This window comes from Conger conger, chromosome 12 (genome assembly GCF_963514075.1).
Source record: "Conger conger chromosome 12, fConCon1.1, whole genome shotgun sequence".
Taxonomy (NCBI): domain Eukaryota; kingdom Metazoa; phylum Chordata; class Actinopteri; order Anguilliformes; family Congridae; genus Conger; species Conger conger.
In genome coordinates, this window is record NC_083771.1 from 10,121,825 (window position 1) to 10,141,727 (window position 19,903).

The 19,903-nt window shown below is 43.9% G+C and overlaps 1 protein-coding gene across 3 annotated transcripts in view; it reads left to right on the forward strand.

Annotated features, from left to right (window-relative positions):
• The window catches only part of LOC133105659 (zinc finger protein 618-like), a 38,457-nt gene that overhangs the window by 13,807 nt on the left and 4,747 nt on the right, over window positions 1-19,903 (forward strand). For 2 of the 3 annotated variants that reach the window (XM_061215892.1, XM_061215893.1), the window contains exons 3-12: window positions 1,378-1,583; window positions 3,530-3,607; window positions 4,472-4,516; window positions 8,863-8,952; window positions 9,407-9,487; window positions 11,327-11,416; window positions 13,194-13,280; window positions 13,999-14,076; window positions 15,923-15,967; window positions 19,174-19,269. In XM_061215892.1, the coding sequence (XP_061071876.1) occupies window positions 1,397-1,583; window positions 3,530-3,607; window positions 4,472-4,516; window positions 8,863-8,952; window positions 9,407-9,487; window positions 11,327-11,416; window positions 13,194-13,280; window positions 13,999-14,076; window positions 15,923-15,967; window positions 19,174-19,269 (877 nt within the window). In that variant the 5' untranslated portion in view covers window positions 1,378-1,396. The remainder of the gene's footprint in view (window positions 1-1,377; window positions 1,584-3,529; window positions 3,608-4,471; window positions 4,517-8,862; window positions 8,953-9,406; window positions 9,488-11,326; window positions 11,417-13,193; window positions 13,281-13,998; window positions 14,077-15,922; window positions 15,968-19,173; window positions 19,270-19,903) is intronic. The other variant, XM_061215894.1, reaches the window with a different exon arrangement.

Genomic DNA, 19,903 nt, shown 5'->3' on the forward strand with positions numbered 1-19,903 from the left:
TTAGCCTTCTTCAAAGCTTGGCAAGAATTACTTGAAGACCAAAGAAGAGCAAACACTGCTGCACACGATCACCTGACCTCACCCCCATTGAATATTTATGGGGGCACTTGAAGCCTGGAGTGAAGCATTCAGTAACATTACAAGATGCTCTTTGTAACATTGTCAAATAATGCCGACTCCAGTCCATGCCAGCTCGAGCGTCTGTCCCCATTAAAGCAAAAGGGGGACATACCAAATACTAAGAAATTCTGAAATTCATGTATATTTTTCAAAAATTAAAGTTTTTGCTCAAATTGTTATGCTGAGGATATAATTTGTAATTAAAAAGTTTGTATTAAGTTAGAAAAAAATGCAAAATAGAAGCATTTTCACTTGAGCTCTCAGACTTTTGGACCCCACTGTATATACACTCATCAAGCTTTTTATTAGGAACATTTTTACTTTATTACACTGAATTATTCATGTGATTTTCTAATCCGCCAATTGTGTGGCAGCAGTGCAATGCATACAATCATGTAGATACGGGTCAGGAGCTTCAGTTAATGTTCACATCAACCATCAGAATGGGGGAAAAAATGTGATATAAGTGACTTTGACTGTGGAATGATTGTTGGTGGTAGACAGGGTGGTTTGAGTATCTCAGAAATAGCTGATCGGGGATTTTCACACACACTTGTCTCTAGAGTTTGCAAAGAATTGTGCAAAAAAACTAAAAAAGTCCAGTGAGCAGCAGTTCGGTAGACAGAAATGCCTTTATAATGAGACATCAGAGGAGAATGCCCAGACTGGTGAAAGCTGACAGGAAGGTGACATGAACGCAAATAACCACACATCACAAGAGTGATGAACACACAATGCATCATAACTCTTTGTTGATAGGCTGCAGCAGTAGAAGTCTAATAAAAATAAGTCTAATAAATAAAAAAGTGCTCACTGAGTGTATATGGGTGACAATCGGCTAAGGTGTAATATTCATTGACCATTAGATAATAGCCTTTTTAATTGGTATTTTTTAAAGAAATTCATGAACTGATGGTGGCATGTTGAAATATATTTACCCAAGAGACAATAAAGACAATTTTATGCAATAAAAATAACCTTTCGATAAAAAAAAGAAATTAGATTTATATGTGTGGTTTTGGCATTTAATTATGTCACATGGTGGGGTACCATTCTGAGGATTCCCTCTGACAATACCAATCACTTTGTCTTAAAGTATGTATCCACAGCTACTTATAAACATTAATAACAATATCTAAATATCTCTCTCTCTCCCCCCCTCTCTATTTCCCTTTCTCTCTCTCTCTCCCCCCTCTCGCTCTCTCTCCCCCCCTTACTCTCTCTCTCTCTCTCTCTCCCCCCCTCTCTCTCTCTCAGGTGCGCTGGCAGAGCGGGGATGAGCGCACAAGAGGTTCCCATTGCGGGGGCGGAGCCGGCAGCTGTGACGGGCGGGCAGCCCGGCCCCGCCCCCTCCCCGGTGTTGAATCCGCAGCAGGGCTCCAGTAACGGGGAGGAGCCAGAGAGCAGCTCGCCGGCCGAGATCTGTGTCATCATCGGAGAGTCGCACAACGCCCAGACCCCAGGTACGGCCCCGAAACACACCACCACGCTTACCGTCCACTAATAATTTCATATTTCATATGGGCACGGCCTGTAGCGTAGTGGTTAAGGTAAATGACTGGGACACGCAAGGTCGGTGGTTCTAATCCCAGTCTAGCCACAATAAGATCCGCACAGCCATTGGGCCCTTGAGCAAGGCCCTTAACCCTTCATTGCTCCAGGGGAGGATTGTCTCCTGCTTAGTCTAATCAACTGTACGTCGCTCTGGATAAGAGTGTCTGCCAAAATGCCAATAATATAATATATATATATATATATTTTTTTTAATTATTATTATTATTATTATTATTTTGCAGACGCTTTTGTCCAAAGCGACTTACTGTTGATTAGACTAAGCAGGGGACAATCCCCCCTGGAGCAATGTGGGGGTAAGGGCCAAACAGCTGTGCAGACGTTATAATGGCCACACCGGGGCTTACTCAGACAACGTTCTTTGACACACAGCCTATTTATTCACGTGGGGGGGCTTGTGCGCTCTCCCCATGTTCCACTGGGTTTCTTCCTCTCACAGCCAAAACATGTAGCCCAGGAAATACAGATGAAAAGCTGTCTTACCGGCTAACTCTGGTGCATTTAAGTGTGTTGTGTAATGCATTTGCTCATTAGCACGGTGGTATATGGTGGTTGAACTAATTAGTGAAATCAGCTGGCAGAGCTGGAGTGTGGGAACAACTTGTGGCAGGACTTGGACTTTCCACCTCTGTTAGTAAATAGTAAATAAATGAATGAATACGCCGCGTACATTAGATTTTTTGAGGCGGTTCACAGTTACGACAAAACCAGCAGCCGCAACCTTTGAGTTGTGAACCCAGCGCCCTGTCCTTCATACGACACCACTGCCCCCTGCCCCCAGAACAGCGCGCCCAGTACCGCCAGCCACAGGAACAGCGCGGTCGTCGTGAATAAGCACGGATGCTGTCAGCAAAAAAACGAAACGCCTCACACACAGTGTGAATAGCACCTCTGAAATTGCATGTGACTGCGCCGCTAATTTGAAAATGTGTGTTTAAAAAAAAAAAAAACAACAACCACAGATGCCTTGTTTTGACAGAATTGACGTTTGCTTTCAATTCCGAACAGCAGCCCTTAAATGCCCTAGGGAACTATTTTTCTAAAGGCAGCCTGTAGCTAAGGTAAATGACTGGGACCCGGCTGTTGGGCCCTCGAGCAAGGTCATTAACCCCACATTGCTCCAGGGGGTATTTGCCCCTGCTTGGTCTAATCAACTGTAAGTCGCTTTCGATAACAGCGTCAGCTAAATAACGGTAATGTAACTCGAAACATATAAATCGCAACATAACAAATGGCAAATGTACTGCATTTATATAGGGCTTTTATCCAAAGTGCTTGACAGTTGATGCCTCTTCACCCATTCATACATACACACACATGCACACACACCCGCACACAGACCAACAGCAACTGGCTGCCATGCAAGGCACCAATCAGCTCTTCAGGAGGTTAGAAGTCTTGCTCAGGGACACTTTGGCAGGGCGGAGGATCAAACTGCCTAGCTCTTACTGAGCTAAATTTGGCGGGGGGGGCATCCAATCAGGTCTCTGGGCCAGCCTGGGAAACATCCAATCAGGTCTCTTGGTCAGCCTGGGAAACATCCAATAAGGTCTCTGGGGCAGCCAGGGAAACATCCAATCAGGTCTCTTGGTCAGCCTGGGAAACATCCAATAAGGTCTCTGGGGCAGCCAGGGAAACATCCAATCGGGTCTCTTGGTCAGCCTGGGAAACATCCAATCAGGTCTCTGGGCCAGCAATGGAAACATCCAATCAGGTCACAGGGCCAAGTTCAAGAATCGTTGTATAAATTAACAAGTTAACCTGAAAAAACATGCAGTCAAGCCTGTAGTGCAGTCCTTGCTGGATTTTTGAAGTTTGCTTGCATGTGTTTCCACAGGGTCATACGTTTGCGGGATCTGCGGTAAAAAGTATAAGTACTACAACTGCTTTCAAACCCATGTCAGAGGACACAGAGGTAAGGCAAACTTCACTTTTTGGGCTTTTTGTTTTAAAATATATATATATATATATATATATTTTTTTTTTTAGTTGTAGCGCTTTTTTTTCTAGCAATTAGCAGAGAGTTCTTTTGTGCAAAGGATATGTTAGTCTGGTCTGTAGTCTAAAGAAGGTGTTCAACCATTTCGATCCAGGAGACCCTTGTGATGCAACAAGGGTTACATTTTATGAGGAAGGAGTATGGTGAGGGGTTTTCTGAGATTGCGGTCGGTCATAGACCTACGGGGTATGGGCGGATTAACCTGTGCCAGCTGAACGGGGATCCCCCAACAGGACCTTCAAGGTCCCCGGGGATTCATGGATCCTCTCTGGAAACCACAGGGTCTAAAGCCGGTGTACACACTTGTGACCTAGTGGGCATGTGACCTGTGTTTGTGCTAAATCCGCTTAGGTTTGATGCTAGCACCATCTCCCCTGCCAACTTTTACTCACTTTTATTATCGGTTCTCCACCACCTACCCGTAATGAGCCACCGTCGACTCATTTGACGGCACAGTTACTGTTTCACACAAATAAATAATGAAAAAGCAAAGAATAAATTGTATTCGGTTTTTTATTTATTAATTTTTTTCTTGTTAAAGAAGTAATTGACCTTGGGTAGAATACTCATGCAAACCGATGAGTGTCATTATCTGGGTAGTTTATTGTGTTCTTAGCCAGCTGTGACACATTTTTAGAATTTTAGTTGTTTTCCGCCCATGGTACTGGAGAGCAGTAACATAGAAGAGCGGTCACATTCCAGTAAAACTTGTTAAGTGGCATTGTTGTGTCCCAGACCGTTTATCTCACCAAGAGACTAATTTAACCATTTCTCTCCCAGAGTCCGATGGCGGTACAGGAGAGGGAGGGTCCCAGACAACCAACAGTGAGTGTCACGGCCGACTCTGCCCAATAGGGCCTCTTACCCTACGCCAAACTTTGACCTCTTACCCTACGCCAAACTTTGACCTCTTACCCTACGCCGAACTTTGACCTGGCTCTGTTGAGAAAAGCATCACAATATGCTTTTCTCAATGGAAAAAGAACTACCAGGTTCTGTAAAAGGTCACTGGTTTTACACCCATTATGGTATTCAGATGAGTTGACTGGAGAGTCTGAGACGTCATGGAGACTCCTTTTTGTCTTTGTGGTAAGTTTTGCTAAAATTGTGCGAAAACAAAGTTGTAAATAGTGCATGTTCTGTCTTGCATTTCACCATCTGAATGCAAAAAAAAAAAAAAAGGAACTGGTATTGTGACTTTGCTGGTCACAATACCACTTGAGCTTGCTCAACTTTCAAGGTTTAATGTTCTGTGGATTATAACTTGTGGGCTCCTGTGACCAGCCTTTTATGTGGGAGCAGCAGCCAGATATAAGTTTTTATAAACTTTATTTTACAGCCCGTTACCTACATAATATTTACTGGGTAAATAGTATAAAGCTACTAGTATTCAGTAAATACTTTGATTTAATGATAAGTACTATCAAACAAAGTCGGAAAGTACCATATGTTGTAAGTACTGTTTGAGTATGTTTTACAGCCCGTTTCATAGTACTTACCTCTGAAATCAAAATAGTTACCTAATAAGTACCAGGTATTTACCCAGTAACTACTATGTAATTAACAAACTGTAAAATAAAGCTTTACCATAAGTTGTATTAACAATATTTCTAGTTTTGTAAAGGACATTTTATTGGTCCATTCCTATTCGTATATTAATTTAGGGCAGCCTGTAGCCAAGGGGTGAAGGTACATGGCTGGGACCTGGAAGGTTGGTGGTTCATGCAACAAAGCCATTTGGCCCTTGAGCAAGGCCCTTAAGCCTGCATTGCCCCGGGGAGGATTATCCCCTGCTTAGTCTAATCAACTGTAAGTCGCTTTAGATGAAAGCATAGGCAAGATGCGTGCCATCGCATTGGCTCCATTTAGAACCGGGCTACTCAACTCCTGGGGCCTCAGCGTCTGCAGGTATTTGCTCCAACCACGCACTATACCACCTGATTTCACTCATGACGGTACCTCCATGAACCAACCAGGTAAAATAGTGACATTAGGTGGTGTAGTGCATTGGTTGGAGAAAATACCTGCAGACCTGCAGCCCGCAAGACTTGGAGCCCAACTTGGGAAGATCACCCACAGAGCTAAGCTTAGAACTGTCACTTGTGTTCATTGTCTCCTCTTTTGAATTTCATGCGGTTTCTGTTACTTTGCCGTGCAAACTGTTTATTATTGTTGTTTATCGCCCCCCGGGTCCTCTGGGGAGCTTATTGGATGAGATGGACATCCTCCTTAGCTCCTCACCAGTCAATGACACACCCCTCATCCTCCTGGGTGACTTCAATCTCAACTCAGAGTCCACCCAGTCTACCTTTCTCTCCCTCCTTTCTTCTTTTGACCTTACCCACACACTTTCCCCTCCCACCCACAAAGCAGGCAACCTTCTTGACCTCATCTTCACAAGGAGCTGCACAACAACCAACCTCTCTGTAACACCACTCCATATATCTGACCACTCCTTCATCTTTTTCTCTTCCACTCTCCTCTTAACACCCATCCATCTCTCCCACCATCCACTGTCACCTGTCGGCGGAACCTACGCCACCTGTCTACCTCCACCCTCTCATCTACAATCCTCTCCTCCCTACCATCCGCGGAGTCTTTCTCTCGAATGTCTCCCGATGATGCTGCTACAACCCTCATGTCCTCCCTCTCATCTTCTTTTGACTCTCTGTGTCCCCTAACCACCAAATTAGCTCGGGCCTCCCCCCCAATCCTTGGCTTTCTGATGCTCTACGAGCTGTCCGAACCCAACTGCGGGCAGCGGAGAGAAAATGGGAAAGGCCCTGTCTCCCCAGTGATATAGCTTCCTTCCATGCCCTCCTATCATCTTTTCACTCCTCTGCCTCTCTAGCTGAATCTTCCTTCTTTCACTCGAAAATTAACGCTGCCGCCTCTAATCCCCGCAAACTGTTTTCAACCTTCTCCTCTCTTCTGGCCCCCCCTCCCCCCCACCTCCCTCATCACTCATACCTGATGACTTTGTCTCCTTCTTTGAAAAGAAGGTTGATGCCATTCACAATTCCTTCCCCCAACCCTCTCCCCCTGCTGACCCTCCTAGCTTCCCCAACTCCCTAACCTCCTTTTCTCCCCTCTCTGACTCCGACACATTGAAACTCCTTACATCCCACCGCCCGACCACCTGTCCTCTTGACCCCATCCCCTCTCCCCTTCTACAATCTATATCTAATGACATTCTCCCTTTTCTCTCCTCTCTAATCAACACCTCCCTCTCTTCCGGCACCATGCTCTCTTCCCTGAAGAGGGCCAGAGTCACTCCCCTGCTCAGAAAACCTACTCTTGACCCCTCTTCTCTGAACAACCACCGGCCTGTCTCTCTTCTTCCCTTTCTCGCTAAAACTCTGGAACGGGCGGTCTGCTCCCAACTGTCTACTTATCTTCTTCACAACAATCTCCATGACCCCAACCAGTCCGGTTTCAAGAGTGGCCACTCCACTGAGACCGCCCTGCTCGCGGTCACTGAGGCACTCCACTCTGCTAAAGCCAAATCCCTGTCTTCTGTCCTCATCTTCCTTGACCTGTCGGCCGCCTTCGATACGGTCAACCATGAGATTCTGCTCTCATCGCTGTCTGGGATGGGTGTCACAGGATCTGCACTTGCTTGGTTTTCCTCCTACCTCTCTGGTCGTTCCTACCAGGTGATTTAGAGGGGCTCAATCTCTGACCCTCACCCCCTACAAACTTGAGTCCCGCAGGGCTCAGTTCTTGGTCCTCTCCTCTTCTCGCTATACACCATGTCTCTTGGTTCTGTTATCTCTTCCTATGACTTTTCTTACCATTCTTACGTGATGACACCCAACTCTGTATTTCCTTCCCCCCCGATACCCAGGTCGCCACACAGATATCTGCCTGCTTGACTGCTATCTCTGCGTGGATGACTTCCCACCACCTGAAGCTTAACCTTGCCAAAACTGAGCTTCTCTACATCCCTGCTAAGTCCTCTCCGACAATCGACCTCTCACTGACTGTTGAGGACTTTGAAGTTTCCTCCTCCCATACGGCAAAGAATCTTGGGGTGACTCTTGATAACTGCCTCACCCTGGCTTCACAAGTATCCTCCACTGCCAGAACCTGCAGGTTCTTTCTCTACAATATACACTGTATCTGTCATCTCCTGACGGAGAAAGCCACCCAGCTCCTAGTCCAGGCGCTTGTCATTTCCCGCCTGGATTACTGCAACTCCCTCCCAGCGTGTGCCATCAAGCCCCTCCAGCTGGTCCAGAATGCTGCAGCCCGCCTGATCACCAGTCAGCCCAGGTCGGCTCATGTCACCCCGCTTCTCATTGGCCTCCACTGGCTTCCTATTGCCGCACGCATCCGATTCAAGGCCCTAGTGTTGGCATTTCAGGCTGCTAAGGGGACTGCCCCACCTTACATACAATCCTTGATCACTCCCTACTCCCCAGCTTGACCACTCCGGTCTGCCAGCTCTGGTCGCCTTATGGTTTCCTCAGTGGTTGAATGACTTGCCTACCACTGTCAGGACAGCAGAATCCCTCCCCCTATTTCGACGCAGACTAAAAACACACCTTTTCAAACTCTACCTTAGTCCTCCCTCATGACTTCTCCTGCTCCCCTTTCTGATACCCCTATCCCTCTTGTCTAACCCCCCCAAAAAAAAAATATATGGCTTATGGCAAAGACATGCAGGTTAGGCTGATTGGAGAGTCTAAATTTCCTGTGGGTATGAGTGTGTGAGTGAATGGTGCGTGTGCCCTGCGATGGACTGGCGACCTGTCCAGGGTGTATTCCTGCCTTTCGCCCAATGTATGCTGGGATAGGCTCCAGCCCCCCTGCGACCCTGATCAGGATAAGCGGGTTCAGATAATGGATGGATGGATGGACTTATGGTGATAGTCATCATAAGTGCAATATATATATATATATATATATATATTTATTTTTTTTACATGTTTAGAACAGCACTTCCTATGTATTTTCCTAGTTATGGATGTGATGCTTTGACTTGTGGAAGAACCTATGCACTTTGTAAGTTGCTTTGGATTAAAAGCGTCTGCCAAATGACTAAAATGTAAATGTAAAATGTTGTCCCTGGTCCCTTGTCTATTAACTAAATGTGGGGTGAGGAGACTGCCCTCTGCTGGTTTGGGGTGGTATGTCAGGAGTGTTGAACAGCGTTTGTTTTGTCTCAGATAACTTCCGCTACACCTGTGACATCTGTGGGAAGAAGTACAAGTACTACAGCTGCTTCCAGGAGCATCGCGATCTTCACGCAGTCGACGGTAGTAATAATAATAATCATTATTTATTATTTAGCTGGTGCCCCTTGGAGCAATGCTGGGTGAACAGCCTTGCTCAAGGGCCCAACAGGTGTGCGGATCTTATCGTGGCTACACCGGGTCTTGAACCACCAACCTTCCGGGTCCCAGTCATGTACCTTAGCCACTAGGCTACAGACTGCCCCATTGGATGCAGTAAATGTCTCCCCCAGCGCTACTGCCCCACACCCCAATAGACGGAGGTACCTTAGACATATTAGCTGTTTATGTGTGTGGATAATTGATGGGATCACATATAGCTGGATAACCAGGCAGATCAATGCCCTGTCTAGGATGTGAACCTGCAACATTCTGGTATGATCAGTGTAGATCTGAAGGGACTAATGATGACTTCTCTCTTTTGCACCTGAAACAACACAACCCCTCCCACTTGCCCCAACCCGTCCAATCACATCAGACCCCTACGACCAGGTGGTCATTCCTGTTGAAGACATTAAAGATGACGAGTCGGGGGAGACCTTTCTGAAAATCGGGCCGAGTAAGTACCTGTGAACCAACTGTTGGTTTTTGCTGTGAGGGACTGAGGCTTTTGATTGGTTCATGCAAGGCAATACCTCATCAAAAACGGTCCTCTCAGTCTGTGGTTTAAATATGGCAGTTAAAGCTGCTTGCCCAGTGTATAGTAGTCATTGAGATCGTTGAGCATGATTCTTCAGTTTTGAACCTGCCTTTGCGATATTTTATTCTGTGTTTTGGGAGATATTAATAATTTAAGATTTCTGTTGTCTTGTTTACCTGCCCCTGGAACGATAACAATACTAAATCAACGACAACAAGAAAACAACAAAAAATAAATAAATCTGTAAATAAATAGAAAATTGGGTATTTAAAAATGCTGTCTGTCAGGCGGTCCGATTCATAGTACCTGACCTTGACTTGCACTCAAACTAACAAATGGAGTCGGTTGGGTATTCATTTAATGCTGGCTGGTTCTTCTGTCAGAAGTGATTCAAGGTAGGCTTGGGACCATTTGCATTTTATCGATTCAGATCCTGATTCAAATTCCACTTACTCAATCTGGTTCTTAATCGAATATTGGTTCCAATTCTTATCTTTTTTTTTTGAGGGAGAAAGAAAAAGGTTTCGAGACAGTGACATTTAAAAAAACAAAAAAAAACCCAGTGCAGGGGAAAAGCACTCAAACAGAGGGCCTTTTGCGGTTTTGTTCCGAGCTGCTATCATGCAGAAACCTACAAACGGTTCTGGTACGTGATTCATGCCCAGTGCACTCTCTTTTCTCTCCGATATTTGCAGAGTTTGCACGGTTTCACGCTCTAGACTGTGCTCGGGCTGCCCAAGCACTCTAAACACTGCCTTATTTATAAACTCTGAAACCCATGGGAGGTCAGCAGTGATCGTCTCACACAACACAGCAAATTTCAATAGCCAGTCAATTTCAACATTGCATCGAATCAGGTTGAAGCTTACATGTAAAATGCAATGTCTATTAAAGATATTGGATTAGTGTGTCCATCAACCCCCTCAATCCACTTCTTTGCAAGACATTCTTGCAGAGACACAAAAGTCACAATGAGTGTAGACAGAATTCACACTAACCCAAGGCCCCAGGAGAACATACTGAAGCTAAACTGTCATTCTGGATTTAAGTGTCTATAAATGTGTTTGCTTCTCGACTTCCATTTGTTGTCAGCAACCACAGAGTTCTGCAAAATTGGCTTCATGAAGGCTTTCAGAAATACATCCGTTTTTTTTCTTTAAATGTTGCACCAATGTGTTGCAGGGTTAAATAAAAGTGCAGTGGGGCCTGCTATGCTGAGGATTTTTTATTTTGTGCAGAACCAGGGTAAAACCTAAACATTGGCTCAAATGTGAGATCTGAACCATGGATCCGTTTTAAAGTCTATTTTTTAAAAGTAAAGGCTGCATATAATAAACAATGTGGATAATGATCAATATTTTATGTTCAAAAAGGGGAACTATCTACTTTATTTCAATATATTTCAATGTTTTTTATTTCTTAATCTCATTTGTTATGAAAACCACACGTGCCAAAAATTATTGGCACCCCTAACAATTATTGTAGATAAAATCTAACTGTGAAATTGGCTATACAATTTTACTTTAATTTAGTTGATCTCAGTCTAAAGGAACCATATTGTGTCATTATGTAGAAAAGTAGAAAATGAGGTATAGAAAATGAGGTAACAAGCATGCGAAACCCCTTTGTCAACCGTTAGCATGGGAAAAGCCAAAGAACTGTCCCTAAGCCATTCACCATTCAGTAAAGGCATGACTGTCTTCACATGTGTGTTTAATTGTGATTTGGTGCTTTTCTTTATCGTTTGTTGCTGCACAGGGACGGGGTTGTACATCTGTGAGTTCTGTGGAAAACAGTACAAGTACTTCAACCCCTACCAGGAGCATGTGGCCCTGCACACCCCCTTAAGTAGGTGACCAGGCCACCTTAAGGCCTTCATTTCCCAGCATGCAATCTGCCCCATTCCGTTCAGTAATAGCCATTTCAGTAGGAAGTCGCCTCGGCTCAACTGCTTAAGCGTGCACTCGTTATTAAAAGTAATTGTCTAGTTATGTCAGTCATTCATTGAAAAATTAATGTACAATTTTTTTTAATGACATTTTTTCATTCATTTTTAATTTGTCAGGTTCTCTAATATGGATTGTGCTGCAATTAATAAAAAGAAACCAAGCTGCTATTGATTGGTTAAACGTAAGTGAAACTGAAATATTTAGCATTGTTTGACGGCAACTTTTTCTCAATTCGACACACTGGGACCTTCGCAGGGTTTTTCGCTGTTCTGTTTTGTGTTCCTGTGTTAGATGCTTTGTGTTTTTAATTGATAGGCTTGAGAATTGGGTTGGTTCCTCAGGCAATACATTGGTTTTATGCATATATTACTGGGACACAGTTCTCTAAATTTGGATGACCACTTCTCTGTCCAAGTTGGTGTAATCTGTGGTGTCCCACAGGGCAGTGTCCTAGGACCCCTCCTGTTCTCTCTGTATATGCTGCCTCTCTGAGTCATCATTCGTGTGCATGGGGTGAACCTTCATTCCTTTGCTGACAACACTCGCCTCCATCTGTCAGTGAAGCCAAATGACCCAAGTGCCATCTGTATTTTTTTTCAAACTGCCTTGCTGAGATAAATAATTGGATGAACAGCAACTTTATAAAATGAAATAAGAGTAAGGGCTCTATTTTACACTTTTGCACGAAGTAGCGGTTACCCAAATGCAAATATCTTTGCTGGATTCAGAATGACAGTTGTTATTTTTCCCTCTGGTGGCCATGTTGTTTAAGTGGCAAAGTAACTTGTGCCCGTCTGGGCGATGATGCATAGTCAGGCAAGGGGTTGGCCTATTGCTATTTTTATGCAGCTGAACGCATTTGCACTAACAGCAACTGAAACCTGGTCTGAGGTCATGCTGTTTCATTGTTATTTAAAGGATGCAATTTTCAGACAGGAAGGTGTACATGTGTTTCTACTTTATGTCCATTTGAGCTTTGCCCCTTAATTTGCACTCAAACTATCCACTGTTAAAAACTAGCTAAAGTGGATTAAGAATTCACTTGTGCCATGCACTTTAGACCATTCCCTAATTAAAATATAACCCTAATACTGAAGATTTTACTAGTTGGTCCCAAATCAAAAAGAGGTTTGGTTCACTTAAGGCTGGGTGCCAATGCTTCACAGACAAAAACTGAGCTAAGCAGTCTGGGTGTTATTTTGGACTGACCTAAATGTTATTTCAATCAACTTGGTCAAAAAGTCTGCCTCTCCCGCCTCAGAAATACAGCCAAAGTAAGACCTTGTTTTAATACAGCAAGATGCAGAGGGGCTGATACATGGTTTTATTTTTAGTCGATTAAACTATTGTTTTGCCCTTTTACATGGTCTACCCATAAAACAAATTTAGTTGACCAGGGACTTGTAGAAACAGATGCCCTTGGTGTGTTGAAGCCCAACTTTGACCCTGCACTGGAGGTTCCTGAGGCTGTAAGATGGACTGAAAGACCTGCTCTCATTATTAAATCTGTGTCTTAGAGCGAATGGTGGAATTTCAGGGCTTCATGTCTTGTGAGAGTCACGCTGAACCTTTAGTGTTGGTCTTCAGGGAAGAATTATGACCTTGTCAGCCATAATTACGGTCAACCACAAACCCACCCGGTTCTGGATGGTTTTGATGGACCCTTGTTCACGCAGGTTACTCTGTTGAGATGCAGTCCCCTGGAGCTCAACAGCGCTTGAAGGACACCAGGAAGCAGGGAAACGTCAAGTCGGACCAAATAGGTAATACCGCCAACAAAACAAACAAATGCTCAAGGCTTTTCCTCACTCAGAATCTGTGGTATCATTAATAAGGGTAATGTTAGTAACCAGTACAGCACCTCTCATCTCCTGGGTTATTCAGGCCTAAAAATATATAAATTCTAGAGAACAGCGAAACTGCAAAGGCTAGAGTAGAGATTCTCTGCATCCGCATTACACAAAAGCCAAAATGGCGATAAAGAGGCTCTGTTGAAATAAAGACAGCACTGTGAGCTTCATGGGTGCCATTTTGAACAGCAGGGTAGAGTCTGAGGAGGACCTCAGCCATCTGTTCCTTTCCTGTTCGCATCACCTGTTCTTCCTCTTTTTCCCCAATTTTAAATCTGCAATCTGCCTTCCTTCTGCAGCCTCATCACAGCTGACCAAACCTGTTAAACATTTACAGTAAACAAGGCGCAGGGCAGTAGCATGTAAAAATGAAAGTTAATCTGATGGATTTGATCATCACATCAATAAAATGGGCAAATTACTGACTGTCCATCTCTGTCTGTCTCTGTCAAATCCGGCCTCTGCTGTTGCCTGTCACTGTCACCATCTGTGTATTTTGTATATTTATTCTTAAAGTTATTTCTTAGTGAAGCAAAATATAGTGCCCTAACTCGCTCTCTTTCAAATTGGCTGCATTCTTTCTCCCTATCTGATTGGCTGCACTAACTCTCCTTCTCTCTCTGATTGGCAGAGAGCCTTTTCAGCCGTAAGATGGAGAAGAAACTGCAAAGCAGCCTGGGAGAGACCAACAGCTCACAGAACTCCAGCGGTAAGCCCCCCCCCCCCCCCTTAGCTCCGCCTCCACTGACCTCACAGGTCTCTCCTCCACTGCATCGGTCATCACTTGGGCCCAAACTGGCCTTTTGTGTTTTAGTCTCAGCGTCAGGATTTTAGAGTGGCTTGATAGCAGATAGGAAGGTTAGAAGGACATTTAATTAGGTCATGGCTTCAGTGGGTCAATATTTATATAGCTGCAACCATCAAAACCCTTGACCCCTCCATAGAACATTTTCTCATGCTCCATTGGTTGGTGTGGTTGGGCCGTCACTTTATTGAACCTGCTTGAATTGAAAATTTAAAATATGTGATTAAAGATTAAAGGTTAAAACTTGCAATCCTGTAGCCCAGGTGAAATAATAATGAATGAATGAATAATGAATAATAAGCCCCTGTTGCATTCTGCTCTGTTGCATTCCATTGCTCTTGGTTGTTGTGAAGCAATGGTTCCCAACCCTGTTCCTGGAGATCTACCATCCCATCCCATTTTAATTTGTACTCGAATTTGACCTTATTCTAAGACTTAGCAGCTCAACGCGATCTCTGGCAGTCGAATGCGGTGTTCTTTGTTAGGCTTGGAGTGAAAACCTACAGGATGGTAGATCTCCAGGAACAGGGTTGGGAACCACTGTTGTAGAGACTATTACTGTGTTATGAGTATGCTCCAGTACAGTGGCTATTGAGGTGACATATATCAAACAGATAAACAACAAGCCATGTTGTTGTTTTGTCTGGAGGCTGGAGGGTATACTGTTTGTCTAAAAATAAAGTTCACGTGCGGGTCATGCTATCCATGGAGCCTGTGGGTTATACATTCAAAATTGAGGAGCCAAGAACTCCTCCGCACCGTAGGAGTGCCGTTTGGAAATGTTACGGGTTTTATGCCACTGGAGACAAAATGATAACCCTGGGGAAATGACAGCCAAGGAGAAAGTCGCGAACAAGGTGCCCCTACTTAACCCTCCTAAGGGAAGGCTGACACTTTTCGGTCAGTTTAGCTTAAGACATGCTATGGACTCATTTATTATAATTTTTGTTAACAGTTGTTCTAACCAAGTCATTTCATTGCCTCGAATGGCATCATTGGCATTGTGATCTTGCCTGGTTATATTTAGTTTAATAAAACTTCAAGATGCTGTTTTTTTTTAAATAGTTATAGCCTAGCATGTTTAAACTATTTCAGCTACAGGTTTAGTGGGAAATTAAAACTGGGCTGTAATAATTATATGGTTAGCCAATGTTTTATTGAAATTTTAATGGTAGAAAATGTTACCAAATATTACCAATCTTATTATGAGATTTGTTCAAATTGAGAGTAAGGGCTGATAGGCTTGAAAAAAAAGTGACTGCCCAAGTGTTTTGTTTCAAGGTCTGTAGCAAAATGCAGGTAGAATTGGAGTTATAAAAACACACAGCCAATAGTGTTTAAGCACTATGTTGTTCTTTGAGTATTGCCGAGCTCAACTTCCCCTGTGATAATTGACAAGGAAGCTCTAATTTCCTGTGTGCTTACTGATTTTAAAAAAGGAGGTCAAGCCTCTGTGTTGTTTTGTTGGTCCTGCTTCCTATGGCACTCACTAAAATGAAAGCAACATTTCAAACTTTTGTCCGTCCCAGGTATTTCAGCTAATTGGTTAAAACTCGCCTTTGTGTTTGTCCAGAGAAACGTTCCCACCAAAGGTTTACTTTAAGGGTGCCTTTGCTTGCCAGTTACCTACATTCATTCAGATCATTTGCGCAGTCACTCACGAACGGGCTGAGGAAGTTTACAGTTAAAACGTTGAGAAAAGAGAGAAACTCCCGTCCTCTCACTCTTTACTCTCTGGTCTCGTCCACAGGTACCATGTGCCCCCTGGTCTCTAGCTCCTTCTCTCCACTGCGGAGTAAGTCATTTACTTTTTGACTGGGACTACGAACGCCCTCGACCTACGGAAAGCCAACGGTGCCAAAAATGTCTTTGAAAATTATTCAGAATTAGTGATTTAGCTCACGCTTTTATCCAAAGCGACTTACAGTTCATTAGACTAAGCAGGGCACAATCCCCCCTGGAGCAATGCGAGGTTAAGGGCCTTGCTCAAGGGCCCAACAGCTGAGCAGATCTTATCGTGGCCACACCGGGGCTTGAACCACCAGTCTTCCGGTTCCCAGTCATGTACTTTAGCCACTAGCTTACGGACTGCTGATATCTTAAAAAATGTTTCATCATGGTTATTTTTGACATGTTGACACAGAAAAAATTTCCACGTAAATGGGGAAAACTGCATGTCTTGAGATGAATTGAATGAATGTGTCAGCACGTTAATAATTTCTTTACCAAATTTGACGGGCTTACCGGCTTCGATGTTAAACTTTGAAGTGTTGAAGCAACTGAGATGTATGGAAAGTCAAGCACAGCTTGCATTAAAAGGCACATCACCACCTCATGAATATAACAGAACGCATCCACACACCCTGGAGATATTGTTGCGGTGACATATGCCTTGATGCAATATGCTAATGTAAACACAGTCCCTGCATTGTTATTGGCTGTGGTTGTTGTAAGCGTGTTGGGGGAAGCAGTGATGCTGTGTCAGCGGTTTTTGCCATGTCAGCAGGTCAGAAGTAACGGTGATGAGCCGTATTTAAGACGTTTTGATCGATGGCTCTCTGTACGGCCCCGCCGTCTCCCTCCTCCCCTCGTTCACCCGGTGGCTGCGTTTTACCGCCGTCCGCATCCTCCTTTAGGCGTAAACCTCTTTTTTTTACTCATTTAAATTGATGCCTCTATCCCACTGTTTGTTTGGAAGCGTTCCCATTTTGGTGTGCATCAAAAATACAGTTCGAATTTTAATATTTGTCTTTGTGCGAGTATGCTACCCAGCCAGACGGAAAATGAAAAAGCAGGAGTCTATTTGACATGCATTTTTTATGATATGCTCGGAATAACCCAACTGTACCGACAAAGAAAAGGGAAAATTGTTGGGAAAATGTTTGTGCTTGCAATTTCATTTTCTTTTCTTTCTTTTTTCTTTTCTATCACATGATTTTTGTCTGCAATGAAAATTAAACGTTGGGGTAACCACTTCCCCACTTGACTAAACTTGAACAGCGAACCAATGTTATTTTCATCCTCTGCCCCTTAGAGCTGTTAGTCATTTGCTGTGGGTGGGGTTTACAGGAAAAGCCAGTAAATTGTGCACATGATTAGGAACAGTAATAGTGTGATATTGAGTTTGCATTTCATTTTGCATCATAATTTTGTTTACCATATTATTGCCTTAAACTGAACTAAAGTTAATATTCAGGAACACAACTGGGAATTTCACTGTTTCGTCCAGAGAAGCTTTGTACTTCATGATTGTTGATAAACACTGGTTGCCAATTGCTATTTTACAGGACTACACATCATAGTGTATTACACATCATCATTTTTGTAAAATGTGTTTCTTTATTAGTGAAATGAAATGGGCCATTTTTTTCATTAAATAAGGGAATGTGGTGGAATGTGGCCAATATGTGGCCATATGTGGCCCTTGATTATGTTGAGCCACATGTAGTCATCAGATTCATAGAAAGTTTCCTGTCATAGTTATAGTACTTAAGTCAAATTCTGGAAGAACGGTTTTTAAACTTGAACTTTTTCAATGTTTAATCTGCACTGTGAGTGTATGACACTACACACAATGGATATACAATTGGAGTTATCTTTTGTGTACAGCTACAGAAAGATAGAGGCGGGTATAGGTTTAGGCAATCCGTCTTTGTGATTAGTTTAATCGGTGATTTAGTGGCAGCCAGTGAGATGCGGGATCACTCTGGCCTTTTTTATTTTTGTACTGTATCTGAAAAGCACGTGTCCAAATACATTAAACTCTTATGTTCTATGATCCAATAGAAGGAGGGCAAGAGGAGATGGCTAACCATTAAGCAAGTTGCTGGCTAGCATTCACTAACATTACTGCAGGTAGCTTCCCTTATCAGCTAAGTAAATTCAGTTCTGTACGTCAGCAGGTGGCCCATGATAGCTGGGTCCCACTGCACAGTACTACTGGTTATACTTTCGGGATATTCCACCGCCCTATTCACTCTCCTGGGCAGGGAGCTCATACCTAGACTCCCAGGCTTTTGGAAGACTTGAGATGTCTGATCAAAATAAAAGCAACAATAAATTGATGTGTTTGTGAGTATGCGTGCTTACAGGATTGTGCTTTCTTCCAGGCTAGCGACAGCAGACTGAAATCCACTGGTGTTAGCAGCAGTGGCTAGCATCACCACTGAGAACATTTTGCTTAATTCAAACACTAGTACAATCAGTTAAAAAGCTAGCTGAATGGCTTGTGTGGAAAGCGACTACTAAAGCAGATGTTTTATGGATCATATTAGACACTGGTTTTTCTAAGCTTGAGAAACTAGAAGCACTAGAATTGCCTTTTGTGACCATTCAGTTGATTAACTCTACCTTAGTCCTCCCTCCTGATTTCCCCCAGCCCCTCTTCCTGATATTCCTATCCTCCTTGTCTAACCCAAAACATTAAAACAATTAAAAAATTTTAAAAATAATTGCACTTATGATGACGACTATATGTTTAAAACAGCATTCCATGTGTATTTTCCTAGTTATGGATGTGATGCTTTGACTTGTGGTAGAACCTATGCACTTGTAAGTCGCTTTGGATTAAAAGCGTCTGCCAAATGACAAAAATGTAAATGTAAATGTAAAAATGTTATCTTTTCAACAAAACTGGTTTAATTTAATTTAGATTACCTATTTAATTTAGGTATTTTTGCTATTGTCCGCACTGTTTAAGTCGATCCAGTCCTGATGAAAACTACCTCCTCGGGCCGTTAAAACTGCTGAGTTGCAGCATTTGAGCAGTTACGGCCCCGTATAAACATCAACAAGCTTGGTAACGAGTCATGAAATCAACCAGAAGCGGTGGTCAGTTACGTACTCGGGGACTTCACTGTTTGGCTCCATTGTAACATTAATAAAGTACAGTGTTCTTCACGGCCTTGTTTGCATTTCACACGCCACTCCACTGTGATGCGACGTTTAGCACCTCTGCCTACATTGCCCACAACCCCCTGCTTTCCTTTCCTCTGTCCACAGCGGAAAACGAAAACCACACCCCAGTGGGGACCCCCAAGTCCTCCCCCGCCCCTGCAGCCCAGGACCAGCCGTGGAAGAGGAACAGCACCTCAAACCGTGAGTGTCCGTGGTCTGATTGGGAGCCCAAAATGGCAACAGCGCCCCCTCTAGCCTGGTGGGCTGTGGTGAGCCGCTTCCAGTGATGAGGCACAGTGTCAGAGGGCATACACCGGTGCCACATCTGGGCTGATGTGGGTGACCAACTCTCCGGACGTGAGACGAACCCCCACAGCACGTCCAATCAGTGACACTTTAGTCACCAGTGGACACAGGGAGAGCTTCTCAAGGGCAGTCCAAGAGAACTTTAAAGAAACTTCATGGTACATCTGTCTTTATTGACAATCCTCGGCCAGTCCCATTAGAGTGTGTCCACCAATTACTACCCACCACGCTGGCAAGTACCCAGCTCTAAGTGTCCTGATGATTACTCCCAGGGCACCCAATCCCAGGGTCCCCGAATCTGCCTGTGCATTCCATCACTGACTATAAGTCAAAGACGGAGAGATCCTGATCTCATCTCCCAGTGATTGTAGATTCAGTAAAAGGGACAGAAAAGGGTCTGACTGCTCTGAGCAAATGGACAGGGACTCGGGTCAATCTTGTGCCCTACTCCTCGCCCTCGATCCGTTGCGCGGGTTAACCACGCTGTTCTTGACAGGCTTTTGACTGAATCGCCGCCGCATAATGAAAT